Below are 17,725 nucleotides of genomic sequence, written 5' to 3' on the forward strand. Positions count from 1 at the left end.
TGTGGGGGGGGGGGGGTATTCAATTATAACATCTACCATTTAGCCCAAAACACTGGAACTAAGGCATGCAAAGGCACAAGTACCTAAACAGAAAAATGTGTCCATTCCTTTCCTAGAAGAAACAAATGCAAAGGCCACCCTCCATCCTTTTTTTAAATAACTTGACCGGTTAAAACAAAAACATCTTAAAAACAGTGAAAAACTCCAGCCATAGTGACAGTTGTACAAATATTTTAGACAAACGTTTTCTACATGGCATTTTAAAAACGTTGAGTTTAAAGTTAAGAGGTTAAAAGTGAGGTTCTCTACAAAGTGTCCATGATCCAACCCCCTCCAGCCACAGACGTCCCAAAGAAAATGGTCACTGAACACACGCTGGCCACCACACTGCCTGTACAGAAAGAAGGTAAAACAATGTTTAGAGAACATCGATGATATACTAGGTACCATGCCATACTGCCTATGCAATCGTTTCAGACCTACACAATGGCATCAGGCTAGAGAGGCTGATTTGGAATTGAGCATCTGTCCAGGCCAGACTCTAGAAAGTCTTAATACAACCCCTTTATTATTACAACATGTAATTGCCTTTCAAGAACATTGAGTCTCTAACATGTTATAAGATATATTAATGTTCAGACTACCCTAGAAGAGGCCACAGTCCTTCAGGTTGTTCTTGATGATGACGTCGGTGACTGCGTCGAAGACAAACTGCACATTCTTGGTGTCGGTGGCACAGGTGAAGTGGGTGTAGATCTCCTTGGTGTCCTTCCTCTTGTTCAGGTCCTCAAACTGACACTGGATGTAGGCTGCTGCCTCCTCGTACGTGTTGGAGCCTTGGAAAGTCGGGGCAAGGACAAAGGGAGACAGCCATAAATTAGTTTAGTCTTTTACCTTCACCATTGTGAGTTCCTGAGATGTTAAAGGCCCTATGCAGCCATTATTTCAATTTCAATTATTTCAATTTCCGTTATAGATTTCCATAAAAATAAAATATGGGCAAAAATAGCTTGTTAGCTAAATATTTCTCAAGCAAGAATTTTGCTCAGACTATCTGCGAGTGGCCTGAGTGGAGAGAACTGAAAACTAGCCGTTATTGGCCTATTAAACAATTAAGCACATGGTGATGTCACCATGGAAAGCTGTAACCTCCGCCCATGCAAACCTGCTGATTAGAAGGTCCTGTGTAGATTGTATTTTCAACCAGCAACTATCAGGAAATAACACTGAACAATTGTTTTTACACTTTTGAAGTGTTAGTTTCATCAGCTGTTTTACAGTATGATATAAAAACACAGGAAAAACAGAATTGACTGCAGGTGTGGTGAGATCTGATAATTGGAGTCACGTTGTGAAGATTAAGATGACCTGGAACTCGCTGTGCGTTCAACCTGAGCAAGGCTTAGCACAGTTTCACTAAAATGTGGGATTCAAGATGATTTGTAGAGTAGCTGATAGTGATACATATATGTGTGTCTTACCTGCGTACTCCGGGTAACAGATAGTGAGAGGACTCTTTTGGATCTTCTCCTCAAACAGATCCTTCTTGTTGAGGAAGAGGATGATGGAGGTGTCTGTGAACCACTTGTTGTTACAGATGGAGTCAAACAGCTTCATGCTCTCATGCATCCGGTTCTGAGGGACAAAAAGACAACCACACAATGCTTTTAGTTACACATGTTTGTGGGTATCACACCATACAAGTTTGTTCTTTGAAATAATGTTTTTTTTAAAAGGCATATAAAACATATTTCACAACTGTTGCTATGGTTCTGATGTAGTTCTGTCTTCCTGACGCAATAGGGGCAGAAAATGTGAAACTGGATCTGTGGATAAATGAACACTTGTTTCATATGAGAAAGAATGAAAGATGACTGAGGGATTGCAGTACATGAGACGAGAAAGATGACCGAAGCGTGAGTGAGAGTGTATAAGGATGAGAGGGAGTGTGGGAGAGCAATATCAATGACTGATGAGCAAGGGATGAGTCTCACCATCTCCTCATCCTCGGCCAGCACAAGGTCGTAGTCACTGAGTGCCACACAGAAGATGATGGCGGTGACTCCCTCAAAGCAGTGTATCCACTTCTTCCTCTCGGACCTCTGACCCCCCACGTCAAACATTCTGGGGAGAAAACACACATACGGACTGTTAGTATGCATGAGCAAACACAAATACTCAAAAAGTATTTTCAAACAGCTCTACATTAAACGTTTTGCATTCTCTCACAAACCATCACACTCCTCATGAACACTACAGCTGGCAAACTTTAGCCCTGAACTGAACCCTCTGTAGACTAGAGGGTGTCATCAGCTGGCTTAAGGCGTCCGCATGCTTCCCAGCCAAAACAGTTCGGAAGAGTTTGTGCAAATAACATTTTCTGACGTTTCTGTTAGTTTTGGAAGTCGGTAAGGTTTTTGGGGGGCTGTTCGAGCACAGATATTTTTTTTTTGAGGCCAGTTGAAGTCGGGGGCTGAAGTCTACGCCCCTTCGTCTGATTGGTCAACTGTAGGGATTCTTCAATAAGGTCTTAGTTGTCATTCAACGAGAGACGACTTGTTTTCATGGACATTTTTGCCATTGGGAAATACTACACCAAACATCTTAAGATGTAAAATTTCACAACTAAGATCTCCTTGGCAAAAACTTTTAAATTAATGACAGATTTCATGAGTTATCTTAGATCCATTCTGACTTTGATGAAGTGTATACTGGCTACAGTGTCTCAAAATGGACCAAGTACTATTGTTGTTTTGTTCTAGTTTTTCCAAGCGAAAGGTATTTTAAGTGAGTATGCGAGCACCTTCGTTCGGTTCGCCTGTTGAGACCCCCTTATGGCGCATCTCCATACAGGATTTACCTCAGTGTTTTACCCACAAGGCTCAGACTTTTCTGTTTCCATCTACGTGGGCCGGCACACGTTCATCACTGGACCATGGCGCTGGCATACCTGTTCTCACATGTGGCCAAAGCCAGGCCACTGGTCTTTTACATAATGGCTAACTGAACATTAACACCTTTTCACAAAGTAGCTGTTTTGATTATGCAGAGGTTGTTGATGCTGTTCTTCACAAGTCTTTACTGTCACAATTTTCATTGTATAACACAAGGGTGTATACACTAGTGTAACATTGGTGTTTGTCAAAAAGGAGCACAGCTGTTAAATGAGGTGGTTTCAGACACTATAGAGATGCACCCTTAGAGTGGGTACACTGGGGACTGTCTCACTTGAAGTGGAGGTCTTTGAAGGTGAAATGAGTCTCCACGATGCCGGTGGTCTTCACCCTGGTCCTCAGCACGTCTTGCTGGGTGGGCACGTACGCTCCGTGGGCTATCCTGTCCAGGTCATTCAGATAACTGGGAGAGAATGATGGATAGGGAGGTCAGTGTTAGCAGTTTATTGAATGTTGCAGTTGTGTGGAGGAGGTTAGTGTATTTTCTGAAGCAGGATTCTGTGATACTCACTAGGCAGCCGAGTCATTGAGCTGGTACTCTCGTGAGCGGCCGAAGCAGGCCTGGACCCCCCCGTCCTTCCAGAGGCGCTGGATGACTCCGGCCAGCTCACCGGTCATGAAGCCCTCCTCTGCCGATCCCGCCAGCACAAACAGCTGACGAGCATCATCCTGGTAGGGGACATGAAACAACTAACGGTTAGGAGGCAGAAGCAATAAGGTAGGGTTTATTCAGACATTCTCCCTATTGTTTTAAACCTAAGATTCCTCACAGACCTTCTGGTAACCTGGCTGGGTAAAGTTGAGCTATATTGTTTACTTCCACCCATTAACTTTTTCCATCTATGAAATAGCACAAATTTGTATCTTTTTGAGGTCAGGGCTAGAGGTTGAGCTGGGAATTACTTTTCTTCACCTCTCCATTAAAACTACCATTAACCCTCCCCGTGCCTCTTATAGCCAAACCCTATCCCCTGCCATTTGACCCAATAGACTAACCACCACTCCTGAACTCCCAGGCACAGATCTAGGATCAGCTTGCCCTCACAAAACCTCATCTTAACTATAAGGAGTAAAAAATAAAAGCACAAAACTGCTCTTGAATCAGTGTGTAGATCTCCCAGTGTCCTACTCCACTCACCGCTCTGGCTGCTTCAGCGAAGTCTATCTTGAGGCGCCCCATGGCTCTGATGATGGCGATGATGGACTGGATGGTGTTGCTGTACACCACCGCCTTGTATTGCTTACACTCCTCCTCTGAATAGCCCGCCTCATGGATGATCCTGGGAGGGGAGGGAGAGAGCGAGGGAAAGTAGCAAGACGTGGCAGAGTAGGACAACAGGAGAGAGAAAGAAAGCATGAACAAACAACTAGGCCTATTGCCTGTTATTCAAATGTGTTATGGAACGACATTGATACACCTAAAGTGAACATTTCCGTAAACTATTTAGATAACGAGAAACTTACTTCATCTGTTTGACAATGGTACTCTTCCCTGACTCCCCAGCACCTGAGAGAGACAGGGACAGAGGGAAAGAGAAGGGAGGAGGCCAATTAATGAGTGATAGACTTAACATTCTCCATTCATTCATGGCTGTTTTGACTTGAGCTATTGGGCTAGATCCTAACATGTAAGCCTAACTCACGTTTTGCACAAGGCCCTATGAGACTAACCTGTCCAGGGACTGAGTAGCTCATAGGTATTCAGTGTTGGGAAAACAAGTGTCTGATCTGCCCTAAAGGGAGTTCGTCAGGCTCTAGTTTAATAGGATTAATTAACTGTATCTTCCTACCAATGAGCTTATAGCTCTGGCATGCTGAAGACTTAGCATCCCACATTATACTCTGGCTAACTGGTTGTGTACACCATCCACAGCATCACATCCACTTTGGCAAAGATTGATATGAGTAGGAATGTCACAATAATAAAAAACAATAGTGTTTTACAACGATACCAGGCCAAGTATCATGATACTGAGTAGTATCGCGATACCTCAGTGAGGAGAGAAAAAAATCAAATAAAGCACACTTCTACTCAATACTACACATTGAACTGAACTTCACTGTTCAGTGTATAATAGAATACTGGATAGAATGGCTGATTTGATAATATTTGCAAAGGCCTACCTGTGATTTGGCTGGAGGAATGGGAGGAAGGAATATACATCAGTGGAGGCTGCTTAAGGGAGGACGGCTCATAATAAATGGCTGGAATGGCATCAAACACATAGAAACCATGTTTGACACCATTCCACTCCAGCCATTACCGCGAGCGTGTACTCTCCAATTAAGGTGCCACAAACCTCCTGTGATACACACGCATAAATGATCTTCATGTCATTGTGTCAGTAAGGAGAAAACTGAAGAGTGAAGGTTTCATCCAGTTAACAGACACACACCTGCTCCCTCACTCTCATACACACCTGTCGCTCACAAACACACATTGCTCCCTTTTTAAACATTACGCACCAGAAAGAAATTGATATATAGTTTAGGGCTATATGAACTACTTTTTGAAGCACTACTCATGGGTAGCAGACCATTTTCCTTTTTTCCTGTGCCAAATCAAAATTTGCCTAAACCTATTGTCAAGTTAACAGGCTGTTAGCTAGGTAACATAACAACGTTTGTTATCAAAACAATAAATCGGCGACCCGGGATTAATTTAAAACGGCCCGCAACATGGTTTGTGAAATTCTATAAAATGCGCTGGAAGCAAGCATCGTTTAGGCTAGAGACAAGCAGTTGTCTTCGCTGTAAAGTTACAAGCATGCCTGTGGCGAAGCTCTGCTCCATTTTCCCTCCAACACTCAGAGGCTGCATGACAGTGAACTCGCAAAGTCTACTCTGGACTGGTCTGTGCTGAGGGAGGCATTTTCATCCTGGGGCTTGAAAGAGTAGCGCAAAGTATGTATGACTACCGACAGAACACCGTCAAAGCATTGGAGCTGAACAAATGGACAAGACTAGGGTGTTTCAGACTACACATTGCTATTGGTAAGTCTCAACATCCAAAACAGAACTAGGTAGAAAAATAACTTAATACAGAACTATTGTACTCCTTAAAAGTTATAGTTGACGACCCTGCCGGATCCTTCTTATACGTTAAGCCGAATATATACAGCTATGCAAATCTATAATTTGTAAGTGTGTGCAATATACAAACATTACATGGACTACATTGCTTTTATTTATAACTGATACATTAGCCTATGGTTTCAATATATCCTCTTTCAATAATAAATAGCCTACTCAATAAATGTCTTCTAAAGCAACATAGCTCTCACAATCACTACAGCTGTATCTAAATCTATAGATGGATTCAATTGTAATCGTGTCCAGTGTCCATGCTGTAAATTGTTGTAATTACATCAGATGCAATGTTATTTATATTGAATGATTGTGATTCATATGTAATTATTTCTCACCATTTTATTTTTCAGAGAGGAGCATCCAAAACGAACTTCGGGTTTCCCAGGACACCGAAGTGAGCAAGTGGTCAGCACATTTTCCGAGGTGGAAGAGGCAGAAGGCCATGACAAGAGCACAGGATTAACTGAGCCTGCCCCTCTACAAGCACATCACAGAATCCCGACTGCAGATGGAAAGAGTCCTGGAGCAGGAAAAGGCCATCACACAAGTCCTGGCAGCAGAAAAAACTAAAACTAAAGTGACTGCACCTTGCACCCTCCTGGCAAGACATTGAGGTCTTTGAATCTATCACGGCAGCACTTAAGCCCGTCCAGCTTTTCACAGACGCCCTGTCAGGAGAGACATACGTGTGTGTCTCCTATATGAAGCCGGGTCTCCATTTGTTCAAGACGAGGTTCTGAAATCAAATGAGGGCGAAGCCAAACTGACCCGAGAGATTAAGATGAGGGTCCTAAATTACTTGAATGACAAATACACCGACCCTGAAACAGATGAGCTGCTCACCATGGCGACCTTTCTGGAGCTTTCAAGACCACCTACATGACCACTGAGAAGCTGGTGGAGGTGAATGTGAGCTGCCTCTGAGACAGAAGCCTTCCTGGTAGGGAACACAGCCGTGGGAGACTTCGCTCTTGAAGAGGACCAGAGTGAGAGAGAAAGAAGCTGCCACTGCTCCACAATGAGCAAACATGTAGAGTCTTGGGAGCTTCTTACATTAGGCATCCCTGCCACAAGTTGGCCCTCAGATAGCATTTAGCACTGGGGGCAGTGTGGTCACAAGCCACAGGGCAACTTTGAAGCCAGAAACTGTCAATAGGCTGGTGTTCCTGGCACAGAACTTGTGAAGAGGTAGTGAATTGTTACATGGTGAACTGAGAAACATAGACTGTCTGGTTAAGGCTTGAAGAAGTTATTTTGAAAAGGTTTACAACTTAAATTCATAATGACTGGTGTTGTGCTGAAAGACTGCATTTATATTTGTCAGGAAAAAGTTTAAATACTCTTTACACCCTGAGAACTTTTTTTTACTGCATATTTAACTCGTATACTTTTTTCACGTGTGCAGTTTCGCCACAGAAAAAGACGAATAAAAGTGCATTGCCCACTTAACCTTACAGAAACAAAAAGGCAATATTTTGTCATTTATAAACTTTGAAGGGCTCATATATATATATATTTTTTTAATTGGACAGTATATCGTTATTGTCCGGACAGTGGAAAATAGTGATTTGAATTTTACTTCATATCGTCCACCCCTAAGCCAAATGCAGGCAAAAAACGTTTTTTTTATTAAACAACCAAAGATTGTTCAGTTTGACATTATGGGGTACTGTGCAGATGAGTGAGACTATTTAATAGATTCTGAATTCAGGCTGTAACAACTAAAGTGTGGAATAAGCCACTGTATGAATACTTTCTGAAGGCACGCAGGCCTATGGCACGTCAAGGGAACTGTAGCCTACTGTTCAGAGGGGTTAAATGGGAACTGAAATCTGGACCATTTCTTGCAGTAAAATGATACACCAAAATGTAAGCTTAATCGTTACTCAGGAACACGAGTGAAGAAATGTGATTTCTTTCAGCATCTTGAGTGAATGTGAATGCACATTTAGTATCAATCTTTATAAGCAAGTTTATCGTATTTCAAACCACATAAAATATGCATCCAAGCCAAACTGAAATCTTATCAGAAATATGTTGGGTTGTTTTCACAACCTTCTATTAACTTACAAACCGGTCAAACTGATGTCTTTGGAAATTCTGCCCCGAAAATAGTAGTTTAAAGTTCTTGCATTCTCTCCCCGGTCCCTAAACACCTTTGTGCTGCAGAAGTGCATACAGCAGTGGTGCCATACTAAAATGTTTAAACAAAGAAGAGTGATGAAAAAGATCACAACATTTAGCTTAAAAATTGATAAACTATGAATAATTTACATTACAAGCGCAGCAATGCGTCTCAGCCATTTGCGTGAATGTTCCAAAATGCTATTATGGGAGAACACCATTCTAAAACACGCACCTGATGCGAGCGTTTTCTATTATTGCGACAGATGGATATACAGCCTAATTGTAGAAACTTAGAGGGAATATCTGAAAATGTAACAAGGATTGTGCCTTACTGCCTTTGGACAGTAGAATAAATGCTGGTTTTAATGGCATATCAGGAAATCTTTGCTTTTTTTCTATGGTCAGATTTTGGCTGTAGGCTATTAAAATCAAATCGTATTTGTTACATGCAACGAATACAACAGGTGTAGTAGACCTTACAGTGAAATGCTTACCTACAAGCCCTTAACCAACAATGCAGTTTAAAAAAATACCCCCCCCCCACCCAAAAAAGAGAATAACAAATAATTAAAGAGCAGCAGTAAAATAACAATGTGGCTATATACAAGGGGTACCGGTAGAGGCAATGTGTGGGGGCACCGGTGTCGAAGTAATATGTACATGTAGGTAGAGTTAAAGTGACTATGCTTAGACAATAACAGAGTAGCAGCAGCGTGGGGGGGGGGGGGCAATGCAAATAGCCTGGGTAGCCATTTGATTAGATCTTCAGGAGTCTTATGGCTTGGGGGGGGGGGGGGGGTAGAAGCTGTTTAGAAGCCTCTTGGACCTAGACTTTGCGCTCCGGTACCGCTTGCCATGCGGTAGCAGAGAAAACAGTCTATGACTAGGGTGGCTGGAGTCATTGAAAATTTTTAGGGCCTTCCTCTGACGCCGCCTGGTAGAGGTCCTGGATGCCAGGCAGCTTGACCCCAGTGAAGTACTGGGCCGTACGCACTACCCTCTGTAGTGCCTTGCGGTCAGAGGCCGAGCAGTTGCCATACTAGGCAGTGATGCAACCAGTCAGGATGCTCTCGATGGTGCAGCTGTAGAACTTTGAGGATCTGAGGACCATGACAAATACTTTCAGTCTCCTGAGGGAGAACAGGTTTAGTCGTGCCCTCTTCACGACTGTCTTGGTGTGCTTGGACCATGTTAGTTTGTTGGTGATGTGGACGCCAAGGAACATGAAGCTCTCAACCTGCTACACTACAGCCCCGTCGATGTTAATGGGGGCGTGCTCGGTCCTCCTTTTCCTGTAGTCCACAATCATCTCCTTTGTCTTGATCATGTTGAGGGATGGGTTTTTGTCCTTGCACCACACGGTCAGGTCTCTGACCTCCTCCCTATAGGCTGTCTCATCGTTGTTGGTAATCAGGCCTACCACTGTTGTGTCATCAGCAAACTTGATGACGTTGGAGTCGTGCAATCATGAGTGAGCAGAGAGTACAGAAGGGGATTGAGCATGCACCCTTAGCGGGCTCAGTTCCCTCCTGTACACTTATGACTGCACGGCCAGGCACGACTCCAAAACCATCATTAAGTTTTCCGATGACACAACAGTGGTGTTGAGGATCAGCGTGGAGGATGCGTTGTTGCCTATCCTTACCACATGGGGGCGGCCCGTCAGGAAGTCCAGGATCCAGTTGCTGAGGGAGGTGTTTAGTCCCAGGGTCCTTAGCTTAGTGATGAGCTTTGAGGGCTCTATGGTGTTGAATGCTGAGCTGTAGCCAATGAATAGCATTCTCGCATAGGTGTTCCTTTTGTCCAGGTGGGAAATGGCAGTGTGGAGTGCAATAGAGATTGCATCATCTGTGGATCTGTTGGGGCGGTATGCAAATTTGAGTGGGTCTAGGGTTTCTGGGATAATGGTGTTAATGTGCGCAATGACCAGCCTTTCAAAGCACTTCATGGCTACAGACGTGAGTGCTACGGGTCAGTAGTCATTTAGGCAGGTTACCGTCGTGTTCTTGGGCACAGGGAGTATGGTGTTCTGCTTGAAACATGTTGGTATTACAGACTCCGACAGGGAGAGGTTGAAAGTGTCAGCGTAGACACTTGCCTGTTCTTCAGCGCATGCTCGGAGTTAACGTCCTGGTATTCCATTAGGCCCTGCGGCTTAGTGAATGTTGGCCTGTTTAAACGTCTTACTCACATCAGCTGTGGAGAGCGTGATCACACAGTCGTCCGGAACAGCTGATGCGCTCATGCATGTGTCAGTGCTACTTGCCTCGAAGCTAACATAGAAGTTATTTAGCTCGTCTGGTAGGCTCGTGTCACTGGGCAGTTCTCGGCTGTGCTTCCCTTTGTAGTCTGTAATAGTTCGGATGTTTGGAGTATATCCTTCCCGTCCGACTTATTAAAAGAAAAAAAATATTTGTCCAATTCGAGGCGAGTAATCTGTTTTGATGTCCAGAAGCTCTTTTCGGTCATAAGAGACGGTAGCAGCAACATCATATACACAATAAAGTTACAAACAACGCGGAAAAAAACAAAACAAAATAGCACGCTGGTTAAGAGCCAATAAAAACAGCAGCCATCCTCTCCGGCGCCAAGGTAAGATAGGCTATGTAAAACGTCCAGGTTTCAAACGATGATATGGCTGGCTAGGCATTGCAAATTTAAATATTTTGGTTATGGAAATGTATAATATCATTCCAATGTTGAGCAAATAGGCCTATTAGTATACACATTTTACTCTCCCAACCTGTCTGCGGGCCCGCCGGCCCAGAGCTGAGGTTTCGTGTGCATTTGCATAGTATGTAGGCTATGGCTAGCTCCTATGATATTCTAGAGATTATGGTTGTATCTCCCTGACCTGAACCAAATGCACACTAAAATGTGCAAAGTATTTCTGCCTTGCGCTGCAACACTGCCTGGCTGGGGGCTGTGCGTGCACACATGAAGAGCAGAGAGTCAGATTCATTTTTAAAAGCGCTGCACACAGGCATAAAAGTTGAATTTACTTGAAATGTAAGTCTACTGAAGTGAGACGTTGTCCTTGTGTTCCTTGGCCATTTTTATTGAAAAACAACCTAGCTTGTGAACAAAACAATGTTAGACTTTCAAAATGCTAGGGAAGAGAAGCAACGTGGATACTAGTCAGACTCAATCGCTCAGGAACAAACATGACTTGAGTCGCATTACCACGGTAACCTCCCACCCTTAAAAGGTGGAAGGTGAACATTTGTCTCATCTGATATTTTGGTTAAAAGGCTAGGATCAGAAAAAAATTAAATATTTCACATGACTTAAGAAATGTATTGTTTTAGAAACCTTACAATGCATGCTAATCCATTTTTGTGTAATTTCAGCTAAATATATTCTAGCTGCTAACATTTTTTTTTTGTGGCTGCTAGATACATTAAAAAATACATCTGCCACAGTGACTGGTGTACCAAAAAGTTAATTTTAGATCATGGCTGCTAGCAAGTGGTGGCTCTCAACCAGGTCAAGGCGAGGGTGAAGCAGAGAAAGTGAAGGCTGGGGAACACACACATTCTTTATTGTATATTTTTGAGTTATGTTGTTTAAAAATGGGGCAGCTGGTGGTAGGATGTAACGTATCTAACTTAAGTTTATTCAGTAACCAGTTCACAATAACATTGTTCTCTGAGATATTGTATACATCTTAAATTAATCAATGATAATTAAATGTAATGGTTATTGTTCTGTTTTCATATATAGACTGTTTTAGAAATACACCAATCACTTTAAAAGCACTGCAAATGACCTAGACCCATGTTGGCATATATAAAAAAGATATATTTGTCACTGTTCAAGTTCCGTTTGGGACAGTTGAAATTGCATTTTGGGACGGCGAGGAAAAAAGTTATTTGTGAGCCCTGCTCACAACCACATGTAACCATGCCAGCCCAGGACCTCCACATCCGGCTTCGTCACCTGCGGTATAGTCTGAGACAAGCCACCCGGACAGCTGATGAAACTGAGGAGTATTTGGCTGTAATAAAGCCCCTTTGTGGGGAAAAACTCATTCTGAGTGGGTGGGCCTGGCTCCTAAGATTGTGGGCCTAAGCCCTCCCAGGCCTACCCATGGCTGCGCCCTGGCCCAGTCGTGAAATCCATAGATTGGGGCTAATTAATTAATTTCAATTGACTATTTCCTTATATGAACTTTAACTCAGTAAAATTGTTGCATTTATATTTTTGTTCAGTATAGTATAATCTTGAAAACACAGGGTGTGCCTATATGGAAAAATACACGTTTTAAAATTTCAACCAATCAATTAGTTGAAAGAACAGACGACTTTCGGTCGACCAAGATAGCCCTACAGAACACACATTGCGTTGTGCCCCAGGTGTGAGATCTGATACGGCAACTAACACGACCTGGACTGGAACATGCCTGGGATGCAGAGCACCTAATGGTTGGGGAAAGCTACTTTGTGCCAAAGACCCTACTGGCTCATAGGGGTAGGCAGGTAAGTTAGATTCATCCCATACTCTTAGAGCCATGTAAGTTTGGGTCATCATGCCTCGTCTTAGAGCCACTGCCCAGGTAACATTTCGTTCATCCCCAAGCCTTTGAGTCAGGCGAGTTTGGTTAACCGTGCTAGGTCTTCCAGAAGCAGTCAGGTGAGAGTGCTTCATTATGCCCCAGTTGCATTTGTTTAGCCCACAGTTTCCCTCACAGCTGGTAATGTGAACCAGCCCGTGCATGTTGCCAAGCAACCGCCAACCGCCTGTTGTAGAGACTCAAGACAACCAACAGGGTGAGGAAAGTGACATACTCAGTTATCTTGGCCAGCCAAGTTCAGGCTAAAATCACAAGATTAGGGAAGAAAGACTGGTAGATAGAGTTCCATGTTAGCATCCAAATGATCTATTATGAAGTTTCCTACAGTGGCTTTGGGTTGCACTTCTTGCAAATGTACTGTAGCTTGTTAATGAGCGCTAGTAATCATTGTATGTTACATTGACAAAATGTATAAAAAAACATCCCAAGACCAGAATCATAAACATGACACTATCCATCTTCCTTGGAATGTGCCTTAAAACGTGCACAATGGTACACACTTCTTCTAGACTGCCTGAGCTGCCAATGGACATTTTCTGGGAAGCCAGGTTGGGGATGCAGAGTATTTGCATGTAAACACATCACACAGACAGTGCGCATGGACTTCAGGTTTCACTTTCAAACACTCAGGGGGGGAAAAAAACAATTCTAATGAAAAGGAGAAATTCAGAGCTTGAGTTCAGTCCCTATGGACAAAACCAAAAGCGACACAATTGCAAAATACAAAACATATCTAATATTTCAGTAGTATACACAAAATATAAGTATATTTGGGAAGCAAACGGAGAAACGTATTCTTATGCTGTGGGAATCATTTATATCAAAAAGGAGAGTAGAAGAATCTGTGTCCATTTCCAGCGAGATTGTTATGGATTCACATTTTAGCTAGTGTGATATGTCATATGGCTGCTACTAGATTCTAGCGTTCACTACAGTGGCACCAAATACAGTATATTGTTGCCCTTGCACTTTTGCTCTCAAATAAGTTTGGAAATTAAAAATTGTGTTTTCAACTACGGTTGAATACTTTGTTTTACAAATGTTCCATCCCAAGAATATATAAAATATTATCCCGGCATATAAATGTCTGGATTTGATTAGAGCTTCGATCGGCATGAAAATGAATGCCTGATGCTACCAGAGCCCTACGTTAAAGAAATGTTATGAGCCCTATATTAAAAACTCATCAGGCCACAGGACTAAGGCTGTCAAAGTCTTGGAATTTGAGGTTAGGCCAGGTCAATGTACACAGTCACCGACATATCACCAACGCTGCTGTGTCATTCTCTGTGGCAACGTGGCTAGAGGACGCAGTAATGAAAGAAATCATATACTACTGGAAAAATAATATGCTACTGAAAATATTAGTTTATAGTTCTAAAAAATACATGCAACTTCATGTATTCCACCGCAAACTGTCAACACAGGATAAATATATAGTTTCAGGTAATAATAAAACATGTTTTGTTTAGATACTTTCCCTCAGTTTATAGCAAGTCAAGCTAGCGTACAATGCAGATCAGCTAGTTAGCTAAAAGCTAGGCTGAAGATACCATTGTAGCTAGCGACCTCTACCTAATAACTATAACCAAAAACAAACGTCGTTACCATCATAATAAACAATGGTATCTTCAACCTAGACTAGCTTTTAGCTAACTAGCTTGACTTCCTATGGAGTTAGAGAAACAAGTTGAGGAAAAACATGTTATCGTCACCTGAAACAATACATTTATCCTGCCATGAATGAAATGGCCAGGCTCGCCATCTTGCGTTACAAACACGACACTTTTACGTTCGGTAGCGAGGCAAGACTGAAGATGTACGGCGTAATGAAATACATCACAAGTCGACGTAAACTAGGCATTAGAACAGCCAATACACGTCCAAAACAACTTGGAGTTCGGAAATGGCCGACTTTAGACCTGTGTTCCAGACAACTGGGAATGGGGGGGAAAATGGGAAAAAACGTTTAACCCCGGTCATCCGACTCGGAAACTTCGGCCTCTAAGATCACGGACGATTTGACCTCGATTTCCCCACTCCCAGTTCTCTTGAAAGTACAACTAATGTGTCGTTTGTTGCTTTCCTGCCCTCCCGCGTCACTTTATACAAAGATCTCCGCTAAACATAGAATAACATGGTTTATCCGTCTCTCTGTGGCCGCCGAGTACTATAGTTGACTACCAATACCATATTGCCGATGTCTGCAACTGATACAAACAAGCGACGTATATAGAGACGCTTCATTAAAATGAACTACATTAAAATATAAAATAGGCATATTTCAAGCATGTTGAAATACATTTAATGTTCAATTGAGTTACTTGCTTCTTTTAGGCTACTGTCTGATTTGTCTCAATATATGCCCATTTCATGATGTGTAGCCTAACATGTGCACAATGTTCCAAATCGGTGACTTATGAAATGTATTGGGTAAACTCTAGGAGATGTTCCGTCGTCAGTAGTGTGAAATATTTGAATTGAGAAAGATGATCCGAGAGCAGCGCTCCCTTTCATCTCGCTTTCGACCCCATCAGTAAAGACATGCTCCAACAAAGCACTTAACGATCGATTTCTCTGCGTGGTGTTTTGGGAAACGCAATTACATTACATCTTCGGCCGTTGTAGGAAATATGCATAGTTAAAAACACTCGAAAGAATACATTCCATCGCTATAGGGAAACGGGGCCCTGATTGAGACTACAGTTAGCTAGCCGTGACACCGTAGAGATTAACTAGCCAGTTAAAAGCTAACTATGGATGGGGTAGTTGGCTAGCTGCATGGCCAGTAGTTTGTTATCCAACAGGGCTAGCTAAGTAGCTAGTTAGCGAGCTATTGACTAGGTTAACATTAACTAGCAATTTGGATTTGTTCAATTTAATTTCATTCAGCAAAGTTGTCAATGTTAACACTATCAATTATCAACACTATTGTACACCAACTGTATAAAACTGTTAGATATATAGTTAAGCAATATAAGCTAGCTCAGGTTAGCCAGCAAGCTAACTTCTCATTCAAACATTCGTTCGACACTCCGTCTTGGTCTCACCGAGCAAAAGCAACTTGACTTCCCGTGCTGCTTTTTCCCCGTCGTCCCGTAAATTCCTGTCGATTATTTTACTGCGCTCCTGCGCCGCCTTATCACCCGTGCTCAGAGTACACCCCATCTTCAAGCAGATTCCCCAAAAGGTGTAAAAGTTAAAAAGATAAAATGTTCAACATGCACAAGCTAAAAGGAGGGCGCCTCCCTCGAGTCGGAGATTCAAACACAACCCTTGCCTCGCACCCAGGCTAGAGCGAAACAAATTGTTTCTCAGCAGCACTATTAAAATGACTTCACTTGAAAACAACGTTTCGTTCCTGTTTCTATCTCTGTTATCTGCCGATGTATACGTATTCTGATGTTTCGGCAGTGTTCACAATTTTCACGTTTCTTTACGCTTTTGAGCTGTTGAAAGGTTTGTTTCCTGTTCTTCAAATACCCAATGTATGCGCATGCGTGATAGCGCGCAGCACTTTTTAATACCCGCATCAAATTATATTTTCTGTCTGGCACCAAACTGATAATATTGCTGCTCTCTTGAGGTGATGCCCAGAACCCATTGAGATGAAGGCAACATTTTGTACCTGTGAGTTTATAACATACATGACAGGTTCAAAAAGCAGTTGGGTGCATTATATGCAATATCATATCTATCTCTGTTTTATCTTTACAGAAATGCAGAAGTCAAGAAAGTAGCCTACCTACCTAATAGTGCAGTGCCAGGTTTCAGAGCCTGGTCCAGAGATATGAGTATATAGCCAACAAACAGTGTAGATATCTGGATAAAGGTCTATTTATTGCACCATAATAGTCATTGTATTCCATTAATGTTAAATCCTAATTTTGACGATGCAAATAATTCACACTATAGTTCAATTATGTGATGATATGCATTATAACGCCAATGCTGGGGGTTGAATGTGTAGGCCCTATGGAGTGGATCCAGAGATGCTAGCCAGTGTAATCTAAAATGGATTATGGAGAGTTAACGGAGACTAATGGAGATTAGGCATTGAGTTAATAAATGGCTTTGCCTGGCTGATGTTTGTTTGTTGGCTGCGGTGGGTGGCTTGTGCTCAGTATAGATGCTCAGCCATTTAGATGATGAAACTTTGTAATGTTTTTATGGATCCTAGGCACGGCCGGCCCGCTCCTTAGGCAGGATTAGGTGGTCGCCTATGGCGGCAGATTGACGAAGGTAGCATTTTCTGAGCTAAACTGACCAAGACGCATCTCCAACATCAACACATAAAACCTCACATAGTTCTGCCCCAAAACAATGACAATTTCTCTCAACCAGTGCCATATGGGTTTTTAAGGTGAGCGCTGATGCCGCCCTTTGATAAGCAGTGAACACTTTGTCAAAGGCAGGGGCGCTAAATATTTTGCTTGTCCATTCCCAGCGCGCCTCTCCATGGTGCTGTTGGAGAGACGCATCTCTGAAGTGCTCCACCAATGTTCCGTCAAGAAAACTATCTAACATAAATCATGTAGCGGATACAGGATAGGGTCAGTTGCGATTTTAGCATGTAAATCTTGGTGGGGCATGCATCCCCCCAAAAATGTGGGATGAATGCCAGCAAAGCTACTACACAACACAACACGAAACAATACATTAATTCCACTATAACGGTGACAAACATTGCCCACAAACTGTTAGGGCTTACATAAAGCTGTCCCAACAGCAGAGTCCCGACAGCATTCCCAACACCTTACCACTGCTACACCTGGCTATCAGCGAAGCCTTGTCTGGCAGTGAAACAGTTAATTCAGCCTCATTTACTGCCTTTAAAAAAACATAGCTGATATGGCTGACTTGCTTAAACAAATGTGTTTTCTATTGACAACTGAGATGTACAAACTATGGCATAAGGGGACGACAAGCGTATGAGAGGCAATCTGTATTTTCGATTAAGACACTAATGAGCAAGCTAGGA

The 17,725-nt window shown here is 42.6% G+C and overlaps 1 protein-coding gene across 1 annotated transcript; it reads right to left on the minus strand.

Annotated features, from left to right (window-relative positions):
- LOC120054047 (guanine nucleotide-binding protein G(i) subunit alpha-1-like) lies at positions 1–16,223 on the minus strand. Its single transcript, XM_039001414.1, has 9 exons — positions 15,795–16,223; positions 4,419–4,461; positions 4,093–4,234; positions 3,466–3,623; positions 3,229–3,357; positions 1,995–2,124; positions 1,482–1,635; positions 645–836; positions 1–391 (listed from the first exon to the last, which is right to left on the minus strand). Exons 1-8 carry the CDS (start codon positions 15,910–15,912, stop codon positions 646–648), a joined length of 1,065 nt encoding a protein of 354 aa, XP_038857342.1. The 5' UTR covers positions 15,913–16,223; the 3' UTR covers positions 1–391; position 645.
- Between the last annotated feature and the right edge of the window lie 1,502 nt (positions 16,224–17,725).

The sequence above is a fragment of the Salvelinus namaycush genome, chromosome 9 (assembly GCF_016432855.1).
Source record: "Salvelinus namaycush isolate Seneca chromosome 9, SaNama_1.0, whole genome shotgun sequence".
NCBI classification, from domain to species: domain Eukaryota; kingdom Metazoa; phylum Chordata; class Actinopteri; order Salmoniformes; family Salmonidae; genus Salvelinus; species Salvelinus namaycush.

Bases quoted from the DNA above. Each gene is read 5' to 3' on its own strand.
- LOC120054047 (XM_039001414.1), bottom strand. From the start codon at position 15,912: ATGGGGTGTACTCTGAGCACGGGTGATAAGGCGGCGCAGGAGCGCAGT. The intron at 3,358-3,465 runs GTGAGTATCACA...ATTCTCTCCCAG, and splicing joins CTCAATGACTCGGCTGCCTA to TTATCTGAATGACCTGGACA. The intron at 2,125-3,228 runs GTGAGACAGTCC...TTTTCTCCCCAG, and splicing joins TTCAAAGACCTCCACTTCAA to AATGTTTGACGTGGGGGGTC.